Source organism: Callithrix jacchus, chromosome 5 (genome assembly GCF_049354715.1).
Source record: "Callithrix jacchus isolate 240 chromosome 5, calJac240_pri, whole genome shotgun sequence".
Lineage (NCBI taxonomy): Eukaryota > Metazoa > Chordata > Mammalia > Primates > Cebidae > Callithrix > Callithrix jacchus.
Genome location: NC_133506.1, coordinates 90872150 through 90889530, shown reverse-complemented (window position 1 = coordinate 90889530; position 17381 = coordinate 90872150). Strand labels below are relative to the sequence as shown.

The 17381-nt window shown below is 49.1% G+C and overlaps 1 protein-coding gene, 1 long non-coding RNA gene and 1 pseudogene across 2 annotated transcripts in view; 1 reads left to right on the top strand and 2 right to left on the bottom strand.

Annotated features, from left to right (window-relative positions):
• Positions 1–2108: 2108 nt before the first annotated feature.
• Positions 2109–2999, bottom strand: LOC108594049 (small ribosomal subunit protein uS5 pseudogene; annotated as a pseudogene).
• A 3954-nt stretch (positions 3000–6953) lies between these two features.
• Positions 6954–13655, bottom strand: LOC118153754 (uncharacterized). The gene is made up of 2 exons (XR_008481542.2): positions 13457–13655; positions 6954–7113 (listed from the first exon to the last, which is right to left on the bottom strand). It is a non-coding gene; the product is annotated as an uncharacterized LOC118153754 (long non-coding RNA).
• The window catches only part of PITPNC1 (phosphatidylinositol transfer protein cytoplasmic 1), a 311718-nt gene continuing 305771 nt past the window's right edge, over positions 11435–17381 (top strand). The window contains exon 1 of the mRNA XM_002748676.7: positions 11435–12324. Within this exon, the coding sequence (XP_002748722.1) occupies positions 12277–12324 (48 nt within the window). The 5' untranslated portion in view covers positions 11435–12276. The remainder of the gene's footprint in view (positions 12325–17381) is intronic.

Below are 17381 nucleotides of genomic sequence, written 5' to 3'. Positions count from 1 at the left end.
CTGCAACCTCTGCCTCCCGGGATCAAGCGATCCCCCTGCCTTAGCCTCCTAAGTAGCAGGGACTACAAGTGTGTGCCACCACACCTGGCTAATTTTCGTATTTTTAGTAGAGACTGGGTTTCACCATGTTGACCAGGCTGGTCTAGATCTCCTGACCTCAAGTGATCTGCCTGCCTTGGCCTCCCAAATTGCTGGGAATACAGGCATTAGCCACTGTGCCCGGCCCTCAGATATTGTTTTAATTTTTTCTTTTTCTTAGCAGAGATGTGGGAGGAGGGGTTCACTGTGTTGCCCAGGCCAGTCTTGAACTCCTGGCCTCAAGCAAGCCTCCTGCCTCTTCCTCCCAAAGTGCTAGAATTACAGGCATGAGCCACGGCGCCCAACTGGAGGTCTAAATTTAGAGTGAAGAGTTTGAGAAGACGAAAAGTAAAAAAGGTATGATGGAGTAGACAGATTTATGATTTCCTGAACTCAAAAATTAAGGAAAGGATTTAAGAAGGGGCAAATAAATAGGAGGGGGAGAAAAGTATTTGGCTCCCAAACCAAATTAGAACCCTTCCTTGCTGAGTTCAGAGGTAAAAGAAAATGAAAGCAAGTTGACATCCTAAGGAAACAAGAGATTAAAGTTAAATAAATAAGAAATCTCAGAAGTCTGAGAAATGGTCAGAAAAAAATAGGTGAGAGTACTGTATTACAGACAGATACTTTATGAATTCTTTATCTGGGTGAGTCTGAGATTAAATCTGTGGCTTCGTAAGAAAGAAGTTGGTTTCAGAAGAGAAAAATCGACAGTGTAGGAATATCTAAAAGGCAATAGAGAAATACTGATTGGGAAGAGGGGTTTATTCAGAAAGAATGTCATCGTGTATATTACAACACTCATTATTAGAAGTAATGTGCCCATGTATTAATTACTATGTTTGGTATATTTTTTCCTAGTTGGCATTCCTGGCACATTCATCTTATTGGCTGTGCACATATCTGACCCAAAGATCCTGCCATTGGGAAGTGAACATTCTTTTTCTTTTTTGAAACAGAGTCTTGCTCTGTCACATAGGCTGGAGTGCAGTGGCACAGTCTCAGCTCACTGTAGCCTCAGCCTCCCAAGCAGCTGGGATGATAGGTGTGCACCACCATGCCTGGCTAATTTTGTATTTTTAGTAGAGACTGGTTTTGCTGTGTTGGCCAGGCTGATCTCAAACTCCTGACCTCAGGTGATCCGACTGCCTCAGCCTCCCAAAGTGCTGGGATTACAAGCCTGAGCCACCATGCCCAGCCATGGAAAGTGAACGTTCTAATGGGGAGAAGACAGAAAATTAATATGTAAATATGTGTGGGGGTGGGGCAGGGGTTGATAAACATTTGGAAGTGGTCAGGCAAGGCATTACTAGTGAGCCAAGAATGAAGGTAAGTAAGGAGCCGGGCTTGCAGGGATTTGGGGGATGAAGAATTCAGGCAGAGGCTGCAGCAGGTGAGTGAACGCTGAGATGAGAGCGATCAGATCATGTCTGGCCTGTTTGAAGAACAAAGTCAGAGTGACCAGAGCAGAATAAGTGAGGGTGAACATCGTAGGAGATGGGGTTTAGGGCAACTTGACCATTGTAAGGGCTTGGTGTTTTTGGTTTCTACTCTTTTAGAGAAGATCCCGCTATGTCACCCAGGCTGGTGTTGAACTCCTGGGTTCAAGCGATCCTTCTGCCTTTGTCTCCCAAGTAGCTGGCCTCTTAGGTAGCTGAGATTACAGGCATGAGCTATAGGACTCGGGTTTTTGTTTTGAGATGGGGTCTTGCTCTGTCACTCAGGCTGGAGTGCGGTGGCACAATCAGCTCACTGCAGCCTCGACCTCCTAGACTCAAGTGATCCTCCAGAGTAGCTGGGAATACAGCTACTCTATAGCATCCACAACACCTGCCAAATTTTTTTCATTTTTCAAATAGAGACAGGGTTTCATTATGTTGCCCAGAATGGTCTTGAACTTCTGGACTCAAGTGATCCTCCCACCTAAACCTCCCAAAGTATTGGGATTATAAGTATGAGCCACCTCACCTGGCCTGGACTGTTTTTTTTTTTACAATGTTAATTCACTTTATTTTTCTTGTTTAAAAACCCTATGTTGTAGCCACAGCTGGAGCTTGGGTCCTCTGCACAGAGACTGGTGTGGGTCTTGACAAGGTGGTCAGTGAATTCCTGATAGGGAGACTTGGTGAACACTGTCTCCTTCCAGAGATCGGGGGTCAGGTAGCTGTAAGTCTTAGAGATGGCATCAAAGGTGGCCTTGGCAAAGTTGCCCAAGGTGGCAGTGCAGCCCCTAGCTGAGGTGTAGCAGTCATCTATACCAGCCATCATAAGCAGCTTCTTAGGCACAGGTGCTGAGACGATGCCAGTACCCCTGGGCACGGGGATGAGACGCACCAGCACAGAACCACAGCGGCCTGTCACCTTGCAAGGGACGTGTGGGGCTTGACGATCTTGTTCCCCCAGTAGCCTCTGCGCACGGGGACAATGGAGAGCTTGGCCAGGATGATGGCCCCACGGATGGCAGTGGCCACCTCCTTGGAACACTTAACACCCAGACCGACGTGACCGTTGTAGTGAACCTGGTGCGCTGGCCAGCACGGGTCTGCTTCTGCACCGGCATAATCTTCAAAACCTCATCCTTGAGAGACGCCCCCAGGAAAAAGTCAATGATTTCAGATTCCTTGATGGGCAGAGAGAAAAGATAGATCTCCTCCAGAGATTTAATCTTCATGTCTTTGACCAGGCGGCCCAACTTGGTAACAGGCATCCATTCCTTATCCTCGGCTTTGCCTCCGCGAGCTCCGCGGCCTCGGCCCCGGCCCGGTCCACGGCCGCGACCCCGGCCCCAGATGCCACTGCCGAAACCTCCGCGGAAGCCACCGCTGTTCCCCATCCCGGGGCCCCCAGGGCCTCCGGCCCCCCCCCCCCCCCCCCACTGCACCGGCGTCATCCGCCATTTGGTGTTTTATTGGAGAAGAAGCTGGACTGGTTTTTAATCCTAGGGAGATGAAAAGCTATTTGGGGTTTTGGGTGTGAGCTGATTTACTTATTAAAAGAATCATTCTTGCTGCTGTGTGATGACTAGATTGGGCAGAAGTTAGGAGACTAGAGGTTATTGCAATAATCCAGAATGAAAGTCCTGGTGATCTGAACTAAGGTCAAGGTGGTAGGTTGGGTGCGGTGGTTTACGCCTGTAATCCCAGCACTTTGGGAAGCTAAGGCGGATGATCACCTGAAGCCTGGAGTTCAAGAACAGCCTGACCAACATGGTGAAACCCCTTCTCTACTAAAAATACAAAATTAGCCAGGTGTAGTGGCACATGCCTGTAATCTCAGCTATTTGGGAGGCTGAGGCAGGAGAATCACTTGAACCTGGGAGGCCGAGGTTCAGGTGGTGGAAGTGGTAAGAAGTGACTGGATTCTGGATATCTACTGAAGATAGAGCCAAGACAGGATTTGCTGATGGATGTGAGAGGAGAGGGGTCAGACATGTCTGCAAGGTTTGTGACCTGAGCATCTGGAAAGATAGAGTTGCCATTTACCAAAATGGAACAGATTAGGGAGAAGCAAGTCAAGGGGAAAGGAGGAGCTCAGCCGGGCACGGCGGCTCACTCCTGTAATCCCAACACTTTGGGAAGCTGAGGCAGGTAGATCATTTGAGGTCAGGAGTTCGAGACCAGCCTGGCCACCACGGTGAAATCCCATTTCTATTAAAAATACGAAAAACAGCCGGGTGCAGTGGCTCACAAATCGCTTGAACCTGGGAGGCAGAGGTTGTAGTGAGCCAAGATTGCACCAGTGCACTCCAGCCTGGGCGACAGAGTGAAACTCCGTCTTAAAAAAACAAAAACAAAAACAAACAAAACAAAACAAAAACAAAAATTAGCTAGGCGCAGTAGCTCATGCCTGTAATCCCAGCTGAGGCAGGAGGATCTCTGAGGCCAGGAGTTCAAGACCAGCCTGGGCAACATAGCAAGACCCTGTTTCTACAAAATATGTTAACAATTAGCTAGGCAGCCGCCGCCGCTGCCTGAAGCCTTGTAGTATCAGCCATGGTCGACCCCACCGTGTTCTTCTCCTTTGAGCTGTTTGCAGACAAGTTTCCAAAGACAGCAGAAAACTTTCGTGCTCTGAGCACTGGAGAGAAAGGATTTGGTTATAAGGGTTCCTGCTTTCACAGAATTATTCCAGGGTTTATGTGTCAGGGTGGTGACGTCACACGCCATAATGGCACTGGTGGCAAGTCCATCTATGGGGAGGAATGTGATGATGAGAACTTCATCCTAAAGCATACAGGTCCCGGCATCTTGTCCATGGCAAATGCTGGACCAAACACAAATGGTTCCCAGTTTTGCATCTGCACTGTCAAGACTGAGTGGTTGGATGGCAAGCATGTGGTCTTTGGCAAGGTGAAAGGAGCCATGAATATTGTGAAGGCCATGGAGCGCTTTGGGTCCAGGAATGGCAAGGCCAGCAAGAAGACCACCATTGCTGACTGTGGACAACTTTACTAAGTTTGACTTGTGTTTTATCTTAACCACCAGACCATTCCTTCTGTAGCTCAGGAGAGCACCCTCCACCCCATGTGCTCGCAGTATCCTAAAATCTGTGCTCTCGCTGCAGTTCCCTTTGGGTTCCATGTTTTCCTTCCATGCCTAGCTGGATTGCAGAGTTAAGTTTATGATTATGAAATAAAGACTAAATAACAAACAAACAAAAAACAAACAATTAGCTGGGCTTGGTGTGCCTGTTAACCCAGCTACTCAGGAGGCTGAGGTGTGCGAATCATTCGAGCCCAGGAGTTTGAGGATACAGTGACCTATGATCATGCCACTGCCTCCCAGCCTGGGAAACAGAGCAAGCCCTGTCTCAAAAAAAAAAAAAAAAAAGATTTGAACTTGGGAGGCATTTATACATACATATATGGTATCTAAAACCATGGGGGTTACATTACAGAAATGTTCCCGAAATGTTGTGTGTAAAATATTTGTTTTTGTAAGTTGCCTATATTGTGAATCATTTTGTAGAGAAAATTACATTGTATTTTAGCATTTGAGTAACTTTCTTGGTCCTGTGTTGGAATTTCTTCATGCCAGATGCAGTTATATCAAGTGAATTATGTCAACACAAAGTCAACACAAGTCTTCCTATTAGTTTCCTCTTGCTACTGTAACAAATTACTACAAACTGGGATTACAGGCCTGAGCCACTGCTCTGGTCAATTTATTACTATCTTATTTATTTAAAAAAGACCCTGGCGGGGCTTGGTGGCTCACGCCTGAAAATCCAGCTCTTTGAAGGCTGAAGCGGGCAAATCACCTGAGGCCAGGAGTTTGAGACCAGCCTGACCAACATGGAGAAACCCTTTCTCTATTAAAAATACAAAATTAAGGGGCTGGGCGCGGTGGCTCACACTGTAATCCCAGCACTTTGGGAGGCCGAGGCAGGTGGATCATGAGGTCAAGAGATCGAGACCATCCTGGTCAACATGGTGAAATCCCGTCTCTACTAAAAATACAAAAAATTAGCTGGGCGTGGTGGCACATGCCTGTAGTCCCAGCTACTCAGGAGGCTGAGGCAGGAGACTTGCCTGAACCCAAGAGGTGGAGGTTGTGGTGAGCCGAGATCGCACCATTGCACTCCAGCCTGGGTAACAAGAGGGAAACTCCGTCTCAAAACAAAAACAAAATTAGCTGGGCATGGTGGCACATGCCTGTAATCGGAGCTACTCAGGAGGCTGAGGCAGGAGAATCACTTGAACCCGTGAGGTGGAAGTTGTGGTGAGCCAAGATCACTTCATTGCACTCCAGCCTGGGCAACAAGAGCGAACTCCCTCTCAAAAAAAAAAAAGAAAGAAAGAAAGAAAAAGAAAGACAGAAACTATACCTTTGGCCACAGAACCTCCAGTTTTTTTCTATGTGAAGCAATTTGTAACACATCATTGTCGATTTGTTTTTATTTTATTTTATTTTTATTTACTTATTTATTTGAGAAGGAGTTTTGCTGTTGTTACCCAGACTGGAGTGCGATGGCAGGATCTCGGCTCACCACAACCTCCGCCTCCTGGGTTCAAGCAATTCTCCTGCCTCAGCATCCTGAGTAGCTGGGATTACAGGCACGCACCACCATGCCTAGCTAATTTTTGTATTTTTAGTAGAGATGGGGTTTCACCTTGTTGACCAGGATGGTCTCGATCTCTTGATCCACATGCCTTGGCCTCCCAAAGTGCTGGGATTATAGGCGTGAGCCACCGCGCCCGGCCAATTTACTTTTATTTTATGGGCATGTACTGCACAGCTACAAGCAATTCTACATCAAAGACATTCTCTGTATTTAACAGAGGCCTGATAGGTGGGTGGCTCTCTACACATAAGAATTGCCTTGGGACTTCCTATATGTCATTTTATTAAGAAATAATTTGGCCGGGGGTAGTGGCTCACACCTGTAATCCAAGCACTTTGGAGGCCAAGGCGGGCAGATCACCTGAGGTCGGGAGTTCAAGATCTGCCTGACCAACACAGTGAAACCCCGTCTTAAAAAAAAAGAAAGGAAGAATTTAACATGGCCGGGTGCGGCTCATGCCTATAATCCCAGCACTTTGGGAGACGGAGGTGGGTGGAACACGAGGTCAAGAGATTGAAACCATCCTGGCCAACATGGTGAAACCCCGTCTCTACTAAAAAATACAATAATTAGCTGGGCATTGTGGTGAGTGCCTGTAGTCCCAGCTACTTGGGAGGCTGAGGCAGGAGAATTGCTTCAACCCAGGAGGTGGAGGTTGCACAGGTTGCAGTGAGCGTCGCTGCACTCCAGCCTGGCGCCTGGCAACAGAGTAAGACTCTGTCTCAAAAAAAAAAAAGAATTTAACATTAGCTTAGTAACCAAACAAGATCAGATATACAGGTTAACACAAACACACACACAAACACTTAGACTTTGTTGGGATTAAGCAAGCTTATTTAATACAAAAATTAATTGTAGCCTGGGCATGATGGCTCACACCGATGAACCCAGCACTTTGGGAGGCTGAGGCAGCTGGATCACTTGAGTTCAAATGTTTCAGACCAGCCTGAATAACATGGCAAAACACCATCTCTGCAAAAGAAATACAAAAATTAGCCTGGCATGGTGACATGTGCCTGTAGTCCCAGCTACTTGGGAGGCCGAGGCAGGAGAACCACTTGAGCTTGGGAGGTGGAGGTTGCAGTGAGCTGATATTGCACCACTGCAAGAGACCTGGGCGACAAAGGAAGACTCTGTTTCAAAAAAATTAATTAATTGCAAGAATAACATTTGATTTTTAAAATGTTATAAAAGGCTTGGTGCAGTGGCTCACGCCTGTAATCCCAGCACTTTGGGAGGCCGAGGCGGGTGGATCACTTGAGGTCAGGAGTTGGATCACTTGAGGTGGATCACTTGAGGTCAGGTCAAGATCAACGTGACCAACATGGTGAAACCCTGTCTCCATTAAAAAAAAAAGAAAAAGAAAATGTTATAAAAAAGAGGCCATGTCAAAAGGACATAGGCGCCAACCAGAAAGAACTCCCAATGGCCAATGCTGGAACTATCTGAACAGCAAAATAAATAACGTAATGTTGATTATAACTTAAAGTATAAAATAAGTACAAATCCATGCAGATTATATATATACATATATAATAAACAGGAGAAAATAAATGGGAAAGAATATAAATAAATGAGAGTATATAATAAATAAATGGGAGAGAAGGGACAAATTTTTTTTTTTTTTGAGATGGAGTCTTGTTCTGTCACCCAGGCTGGAGTGCAGTGGCATGATCTCAGCTCGCTGCAACCTCCACCTCCCGGATTCAAGAGATTCTCCTGCCTCAGCCTCCCAACTAGAACTACAACTAGAACTAACCTCCAGCTAGAACTACAGGTGCAAGCCACCACGCCCACCTAATTTTTGTATTTTTAGTAGAGACAGGATTTCACCATATTAGCCAGGTGGTCTCGAACTCCTGACCTCAAGTGATCCACCTGCCTCGGCCTCCCAAAGTGCTGGGATCATAGGCCTGAGCCACTGCTCCTGGCCTTCATTTTTTAATCATCAGAAATTCCTGTTAATACATTCTTCTTTCAGAGGCTATTTACAGAGGTGGGTCAAGCCTTTGTTACTTTTTTTCACACAAACAGAATTAAAGAGATCATCAGAATGCCTCAAAGAGAATAGGTCGAAAGTCTTCTTAGATGATTTCAGTGTGCCGGTACCCCCTCCCGTGTTTTGAGAGCCCCCGCTTTCTGGGGCTGTCACTTATCTGAGAACAGATGTTGTCACAGACATGCAGAACCTCATATTCTTTTCCTCTTTGTCTTATCATTCCTCTCTGGTAACTTTACTCTTTTGTTCCTCTTTTTGCCTTTTGTGCCCCACCCCCATTTAAAAATGTGATGATCAGCCATGGCAGATTGTACCTTGTTAATGGAACATCATGACTATCCGTAATGATGATAGCAACAGCTTCAAGGCTCTTTGTAAGTAGATATTGCGACTTCATTGGTTGAGAAGAAACAAAGATACAATTCTTGCCAGACACTTGCTGAGGACAGGACTTCATTATTTTTAAACCACTGCGCTTGGCCAGTAGATGGCGCGCCCCGCCCTCAGTGTGCATGACTTATGAATGAATATGCCCTCCCTGTGCCCTACACCCCGCCCTCCCCTCTGCTCTCCTCTCCAGCTCACTGCTATCAGAACCACTGTCTGAAGCACAGATTGCCAAGGCCCAGCTTTAAAATGGTGTCATGGGGATTGAGCTGGGGAGAGGAATTCTCTGTGAAGGCAATGGGACCAACAAAAGGGTTAAGGTAGAGAGGTGGCAGGGGAGGAGGGGCTTTTGCAGCCAACCAACTCTTCTATTTGGTTGGAGTTGGGTTGGGAAGGGTAATTGACTAATGTGGGAAAGATAGGTCCAGAGCCTTGAACCTCCTACCAAGGGATTTTGACTAGCTCATTAGGCCATAGAGAATCACTAAAAGGTTTTTTGAGACGGAGTTTCGCTCTTGTTACCCAGGCTGGAGTGCAATGGCGCGATCTCGGCTCACCGAAACCTCCGCTTCCTGAGTTCAGGCAATTCTCCTGCCTCAGCCTCCTGAGTAGCTGGGATTACAGGCACGCGCCACCATGCCCAGCTAATTTTTTGTATTTTTAGTAGAGACGGGGTTTCACCATGTTGACCAGAATGGTCTCAATCTCTTGACCTCGTGATCCACCTGCCTTGGCCTCCCAAAGTGCTGGGATTATAGGCGTGAGCTACCGCGCCCGGCCCACTAAAAGGTTTATATATATATATTTTTTACATTTTGGAGACAGGGTTTTGCCATGTTGCCCAGACTGGTCTTGAACTTGTGGGCTCATGCAATCAGCCCTCCTCAGCTTCCCAAAGTGCTGGGATTATATAGGCGTGAGCCATCAAGCCCGGCTGGGAATCACTAAAAGGTTTTGAAGGTGGCAGGATGAGAGCTGTACTTGCACAGCATTAATATGACCAGGTCTGTGGATGCACTGAATGAAAAGAAAATTGAGAATCTGATGGAAAGATCACCTTACAACAGGAGGGGTGGGCCTGGCATGGTGGTGGCTCGTGCCTGTAATCCCAGCACTTTGGGAGGCCGAGGTGATCACCTGAGCTCAGGAGTTTGAGACCAGCCTGGCCAACATGGTGAAACCTCGTCTCTACTAAAAATACAAAATTAGCCAGGCATGGTTACAGGCACCTGTAATCCCAGCTACTCTGGAGCCTGAGGCAGGAGACTTGCTTGAATCCCGGAGGTGGAGGTTGCAGTGAGCTGAGATTGCACCATTGCACTCCAGACTGGGCAACAAGAGCGAAATTCTGTCTCAAAAACAAGAACAACAATAGGAGGGGTGTCGGAGGAAGCATATATGTGACAATTTACAGTTTGGGAAATTCAGAGAAGTCGCTCCTCAACCGTGTCACCCATCAGTAGAATATATCCTTCCAGAATCAGTGTCAGGAAATGTCCAGGAACCAGGAACCCAGCCTACACATCCCGATGTCCTACATGCATGCGTATGTGTGGCTAGCCAATCCCTTGCCTTCCTGCCTCTGGGAAGATTATTAGGTCTTCCACTTGTTTTCAAGTAAAAGTAAAAAAAAAAGAAAAAACAGCTTGAGTTTCTTTCCATATCACAGACTTTCAATGTGTTATTATTCAACACTGCAGTGTCAGATTTAGATTTTCCACCTCGAGGAATTTGGTTTAGCTTTAATTAGTTGCTGTGAATATTTCTGAGCCAACTCTGGAAAGCATTTATCTGGAAAATAGTTTCCACTAAAATATAAGCTGGATATAGGGTATCATTTTCCTAGCAGGGTCTGTATCAGTTCACACAGTTATAAATTCTCTCCAGTCCTCTGGATGACTTTTGCCACAAGCCCATCATCATCATATTGGTTAATTACTTATTAAACACAATTCAAAATACTATATTGAGGCATCAGTATCGCCATCCAAGCTCTAGCCTCAGGACTTCAGAGCATGAAGATTTTTCGGAGAAAAGATAATGCTTACAGGTTATTCTCATACAGGCAACTGATGCATTTTTCATCCGGCAACTTTTCAGAAAAACAAGTTGAAAAATACCAGACAAATGAAAAACAGTCCTCAGTAGTTCCATGCTGCTTCCTGAGTAACTGAAGAATGTGCTTCTTGTGGTTAAAATGAGGGATCTGTTTAATATGGATGAAATAGCAACACCCCAGGCATTTTCATTGACATTTCACTGTGACTTTTTGAACTTAGGAGTGCGGATCCAAAAACCTACCCTTTCTTTCTGCTGTGCGGAGCCTGAACAATCTGCAGAAAGATTGCAGAGCCGGGCCAGGCGAGGTAACAGGCTACGTGGGGTTTCTGTTCTCTCTGGTTGTCCTCCCCCCACCCCCCCGCCCGTTTGTACTTCATTTCCATTCATACGGCTGCACTTCCCAGTTTTCCAGGATCTCTCCTCTGAAACCAGGCAAGGGTTTGTTCTCGGACTCCCAAATCCCACCCTTTGCCTCTCCAGCCCTGGACCTGCTGACTGGACCCCAAATAGGTGGTGGGCATTAGTGACTTGTCCCTAGGGCCAGGGGACCAGAAACTGCCCAGAGGGGCTGCACGGAGCACAGTGGTACTCAGAGCACATTGGAGAGCGGATTCAGAGGGCAAAGGAGCCGAGGGAAGCCCCTCTGCCCGAGCCTCCCCAGCGCCCGCCGGGCTCCGCTCCCGAGCAGCCCCGCCGTCTGGCAGAGACATGCTGTTTTGTTTAAATCCTCCACATTCTTTGCCATTTCCCCATTGGCCGGATGGGGCTACCCTCCCCGCCGCGGCCGCTGCTGATGTCAGCCTCGCTCGCGCTCGCTCCTCCCGCACCCACCTCCCGGCCCCAGGCACACTGCATCGGCGCGGACGCTCCGGCCCCGGCAAGGTGGCTGCAAACTCGCGGGCACGCACGGCGCCCGGGGAGCCGAGGGACTCGGGGGAGGGGACGCGCGCGGAAGGCGCCAGCTTCCTCCCACCCGCCCCTGGCAGCCGCGAGCCGAGGTTGGAGGCGCCCGGGGCCCCAGGCGGGCAGAGCCGAGCGGCCGCGGCGGCGGCTTCCCTTTTCTCCCGGAGCCGAGCCCCAGAGCGGCGCGGGGACCGGCCCTAAAAAGAGCAGGAAATCTTGTTTACCGCCTGCGGAGAGGAGCCGATCGAGCCTTTGTCTGGAAAGTCAGCATCTCCGGCTCCGGCTGCTATGTGTTCCTGGTGACATTAGCCTCGGGCAGACCCGCTGAAGGAGGGCGGTCGCCAGGTTCCCGTCTGCTTTCGGGGGCGGATTGAGCGGGGGACTTTTGTGCATTCGTTTTGATTTTGGGGAACCTCTCTTTTTTTCCTCCCTCGCCCGCTGCCGGGCATGTCCTGATCTGGCGGCCGCTCCTACCACCTCGGGCTGAGGATCAGAGCCGTCCCCAGCGGGTCTCCCTGCTGCCTGACTTTGCAACACCGCGTTCCGGGAGCACCGGCCTCGGCGACGGAGGAGGCGGGGAAGCCGCGAACACCCCAGACCCAAACCCTGACATGCTACGGGGCGGAGAGGAGGAAGCCAGGAGCTGAGCGCGCCGCGGGGGCTGCTTCGCCCGCCGGCTCCGAGCGCTGGGCTCCGGGCGCCCTGCCCTGCGCCTGGGCGGCAGCCTTGCTGGTCTGGGGGGCGCCCCCCGCTTCCCGCCCTGGGGGTCCGCGGCCGGCAGGACCATGCTGCTGAAGGAGTACCGGATCTGCATGCCGCTCACCGTGGACGAGGTAAGCGCCGCGCCCGGCCCGGCCTCGCCCGCTCCGGTATCCCCGCCGCCGCCTCCCGGCCGGCGAGCCCCGGCGGGAGGCAGGAAACCCAGGTGGACCGTACCTCGCAAGCCCGAAGGCTGGAGGAGACAAGGGGGCGCATTTGCAGCTTCCACTAGTCACCCGGGCCGGGGAGGGCGGTGCTGGGTGGGGCGGCGGACTCCGGGCGGGCTCTTTGGGGGCGCCCAGAATCCAGACTGTTGGGGTTCACAATGAGCCAAAAGGAGTGGGTGCGCCCCCTCTCTCCAAATAAGAAAATGAATAAAGCAAACCCAAGGGCCCCCAGTGCGCGCTGTAGCTGGGGTGTGGGGGACACCCCGTCCTGACAGTGGGCCCAGCCTTCCCTCTCCGCCCTCTGAGGTCTGGTCGGAGTACGAGGAGAAGCCCTGCGCCCTCGGGATCTGCACGCCCCGAGCCCCGCGGGGGGCACCTCGGAGCCCTAGGGGGAGATCTTTCCGGGTCCGACTTCTCGCCGTCGCCGCGGGCTTGGGCGCCGCTCCCGGCACGTCAGCCCTTCGAGGCTCCCAGACACGGCTCCGTCCTTTCGCAAACCGCCTGGCTCGGAAACTTTCTGCGTCTCTTGTTTCTTCCGCCGCCGGGAGCTTGCTTGGTCGGCTCGCGAGCCGAGAGCGACGGGGGCTGCGGCGCGGCCACAGGAGGGCGCTCCAGCACGTGGTGCCGGGGCCGTGGCTGCCGGCTGGGGGCGCGGGGCACGGGGCGGGGGCTCGTCCTCCACGCGCGGCTCTGCTGCCCTTCTCCCGATCCTGCGAAGCTGCGAGCTCCGGCATTCAGGAAGTGGTGACTCAGAGAGGATTATTCCAGCCCCGGCTTCCCTTTCTTCCCCTTCTTCCTCCCCACCTTTGTGGTGATTTCACGACTGCTGAGCGTCTCTGTCCAGGGACAGCCAGGGAGTCTAAAGCCAAGCAAGCCCACGTGAAACTCACTAGGGTGGTTTGGTATGGCAACACACATGAAATCAGCGACCCAAACAGTCTTTATACTTAAATCCAGTGACTTCAAACTATCAGATATGTCATTGAGCCACTACTGGGTGAGAGGGGCGATGTGCTTTGGGGGAGAAAAAGACACCTACCTGAGAACGTGGCTGAGCTCACTCACAGGGGCTGTCTGGATTTGCCATCTGGACCAAGGGTTAAGGCAAGACTGAAGTACATTCCAAGACAAGATCAAAAAAGCCACCAGTTTACAAAACGTATCACGGGGACACAGGCTGCCAAGGAGGGAGAGAGAGATCAGCTCCCACCAGAATGATCAACCGAGTTTTGGAGTTCCTTGGCATTTGAGGAGGGAGCATTTAAGCAGGGTTGGGAAGAGTGGATGCCAGGTGGGTAGGCAGAGATTCGAGTTGTATACGACCTTGAACGTGGAGAGGCAGCACATAGCTTTGTGGAGAAGCAAAGGCAAATGAATGGGACTGGTGTTTAGGAGTCTTTCCAGAAAAGGTGGAGATCTTTGCACCTTGTGGGCAGCTGAGCTGGAGTAGTTCAGCTGGGAGGCATGGATCCCTCTACTCTCTCTCCTCATGACCTTGTTTGTTGATATGAGTTAGGATTCTAGGAGCAATGTTGGGACTGCTTGAAATACACAGAAAATTGCAAGTAATAATCAGGAAAAGGACCAGTTCTAGAATCTTCTCTACTACCTACAAAATCTCCTTATCCTAGTTGGCTCCCTTTTCAGGCTTTCTGAAACACTCAGGCAGATGTTTTTACCATTCTGTTTTTGCACAGAAATACCCACAGGTACACGGTGGGGTAATTACATTTCAGTGATATAGGTGGAGGCCCTTTCTTTTGTTCTTTCTTTCTTTTTTTTTTGAGATGGAGTTTCACTGTTGTTGCCCAGGCTGGAGTGCAATGGCTCCATCTCTGCTCACTGCAACCTTCACCTCCCAGGTTCAAGTGATTCTCCTGCCTCAGCCTCCTGACTAGCTGGGATTACAGTCGTGCGCCACCATGTCTGGCTAATTTTTGTATTTTTAGTAGAGGCAGGGTTTTGCCATGTTATCTGAGCTGGTCTCAAACTCCTGACCTCAGATGATCTGCCCGCCTCAGCCTCCTAAAGTGCTGGGATTGTGGGCATGAGCCACCTCGCCCAGCTGACCCTTCCTTTAATTGGCCAACATAATCAGACTCATTAGACTCCGCCTGTAATATAATTATATAAACTCTTCATTGTATAATTCATTTGGTAACATATGACTCCGTTTTTGTCAGGTTCATATTCTGAAGTCATTTTTTGTTTTGTCAGAGAAGCAGGAGGGCAATTTAGATTAATAGATATTTCCAGTTAGAAGAATTCAGATTAGCTAAATCTGATGATGGCTGAAGAAATGAGGCCTAGTTTGCCAGCTGTTAAACCCCTAGTGTCCCATCATCTCCTTTTCCACTGATCTTAACATTGAAAACTAGGAAGCAACTTGGGTTTTTTCAAAGAAGATGTTTAGGTAAGATTTTTAGTCAGACTTTGGAAGCCTGACTTTTCTTCTTCTTCTTCCTTTTATTTTTCTCTTTTTTTGAGACAGGGTCTTGCTCTGTCACCCAGGCTGGAGTGCAGTGGCATGATCCTGGCTCACTGCAGCCTCCATCTCCTGGGCTCAAGTGATTCTCCCACCTCAGCCTCCTGAGTAGGTGGGACAACAGGCGTGTACCACCAACCCGGCTAATTTGTTCACTTTTTGTGGAGACAGGGACTGGCTATGTTGCCCAGGTTGGTCTTGAACTCTGGGCTTGAGGGTCCTCCTGCCTCCGCCTCTTAAAGTGCTGGGATTACAGGCATGAGCCACTGCACCTGGCCCAGGAGCTTCACTTTTGCTTTGACTCTTGGTTGGCTCTGGACCTGATTCAACCTACAAGGAACCTCTGGAACTTGTTTCTGTTTAACCACAAGAGTTCATGGGTAGCCGTGTCCATACTTTTGAAAATGAAGCCAATGCTCAGGCTTTGGAGAGTCAGCGAGAGAACCAACACTTTGCCTGTTCCTGGGCCTGGCCTTACCCTTTTTCTCTCATTTAACCCTCTGATGGCAGCAGCACAGGAGCATTAGTGGCAGTGGTGTGTTATTATCCATATTTTGCAGATGAATACATTGAGATTCAGAAAGGTTAGGTAATGTGCTCCAGGACACGCAACTAGTTAATAGCCAAGTCAGAAGGAGAGCTTGGTGAAACCCATTATTTGTTTTTCCTTACTCTGCTTTTGCCTGTCACTAGTATTTAATCCAGCAAAAGGAAAAACATTTCTTGAAAACAGATCAAGTCAGCACTATCAACTAAATGAAAAATCAGAGGCCGTTGACTTCCTATAGATGGTACCAGCTTCTATTTCTCCAGCCTTATTTTAACACATAAAATGTTCCCTAGTTCCAGGAAAAAAGAACAGCTCTGGGAGATCAAGAAAATAAAAGCTGAACTGCGGTCTAGATTAGAGTGTTGGTAGGGTTTTCAGTGTGTGTGTGTGTGTGTGTGTGTGTGTGTGTGTGTGTGTTTAAAATGTTAATTTCAGAGTAAAGAATTAATAGAAGTAACATTCCATAAATTCTAATTAAAAATTAATCCCTTGTTTGTGTTCAAGGTAGTGGTCTCTGAACTCAATATAAGTCTGTTGGAAAGTTTGAACAAGGAAAAGTTCCTGAGAGCTGAGAGTTGCTATCCAGAGACAGTTGTCATTATCTTCATTTGAAACACTTGGTGACATAGATTCTAGAGTTTTTTCTGTTTGGTTGTTTTTTTGAGATGAAATCTTCCTCTGTTGCCCAAGCTGGAATGCAGTGGCATGATCTTGACTCATTGCAACCTCTGCCTCCCAGATTCCAGCAATTCTCCTGCTTCAGCCTCCCAGTAGCTGGGATTACAGGTGCTCACCACCAGCACTATGCCTGGCTAATTTTTGTAGAGACGGGGTTTCACCACGTTGGCCAGGCTTTTCAGGTGATCGTCCCGCCTTGGCCTCCCGATGTGCTGGGATTACAGGTGTGAACCACCGCGCCCAGCCGATTCTGCAGTTTTAGACTTAAAACGACTATTGGAGATTATTTATAATCAAGCCATTTTATTTTATAATGAAGTCTAGATTTGTAGAAGGTGCAGTTCAGTCGTCTACCTCATGAGAAACTCTAGGCTAGAACCAGGTCTCTTTTAAGCCTCAAGGCGATTCTATTGTGTGGAATTCTCCCTCCTCTGGGATTCCTTGCTGGAAGAAAATATTCCCCCGAGGACCCATGAGTAAAGCAAGTACTGTGGTTTTAGTCTCTAGTTGAAGGTGGCTGGGGACTCTGACTTTGTGTCTACTTAGTGGGACACATAGGGTAGCCCCATTGGAAGCTACTGGAAGGGTGACCCACCTCCTCCCCCAGCCACTCCTTGGTCCCAGGGAGTCACCTGCTCATCAAGGAGGCTCCTTGGAGCACAGTCTGAAGATCACCCTGCACCCGCCACCCTCACCCCAGAGGGTGTTAGTAAAATGAGTGTCTCTCCAGAGGCGCTCCTAATATCTAAGGCAGGAATGCTTTTGTTTTCAATGCTTTCTTTACTGTTTAACAACAGTTCTTGCTCAGCATCTCCCGTTCTGACTGCATTCACATTAATGTGTGTACTTTTGGGGATTGATCTGTAGTCTTTGGGGATTTGGTGCACAACGCAGAAAAATAGAAACACTTCGCTCCTCTCCCAGAAAAGAGAAAGGAAAGAAAAGAAAAACAGCTTTTTCATACAGAGTATTCTTTTGTTCTTTGCCCTGGCAGGGAACCAGTGCACTTCATCCGGGCTCCCCCAGGGTCCCCGGAGAGTTTTGTTGCGCACATTTCTGAGAAGGGATTTGGGATGAGGGGTGGCGCCGGCTCTGGAATGGCATGAATAGAGATGCCGAAATGTCGAACAGTGCTCCCTGTTCTCTGCTTTAAACCATTGTCGTTGGATGCCGTAGGTCACGCCTGTAATCCCAAGACTTGGAGGCTGAGGCGGGCGGATTGCCTCAGCACAGGAGTTTTCGACCAGCCTG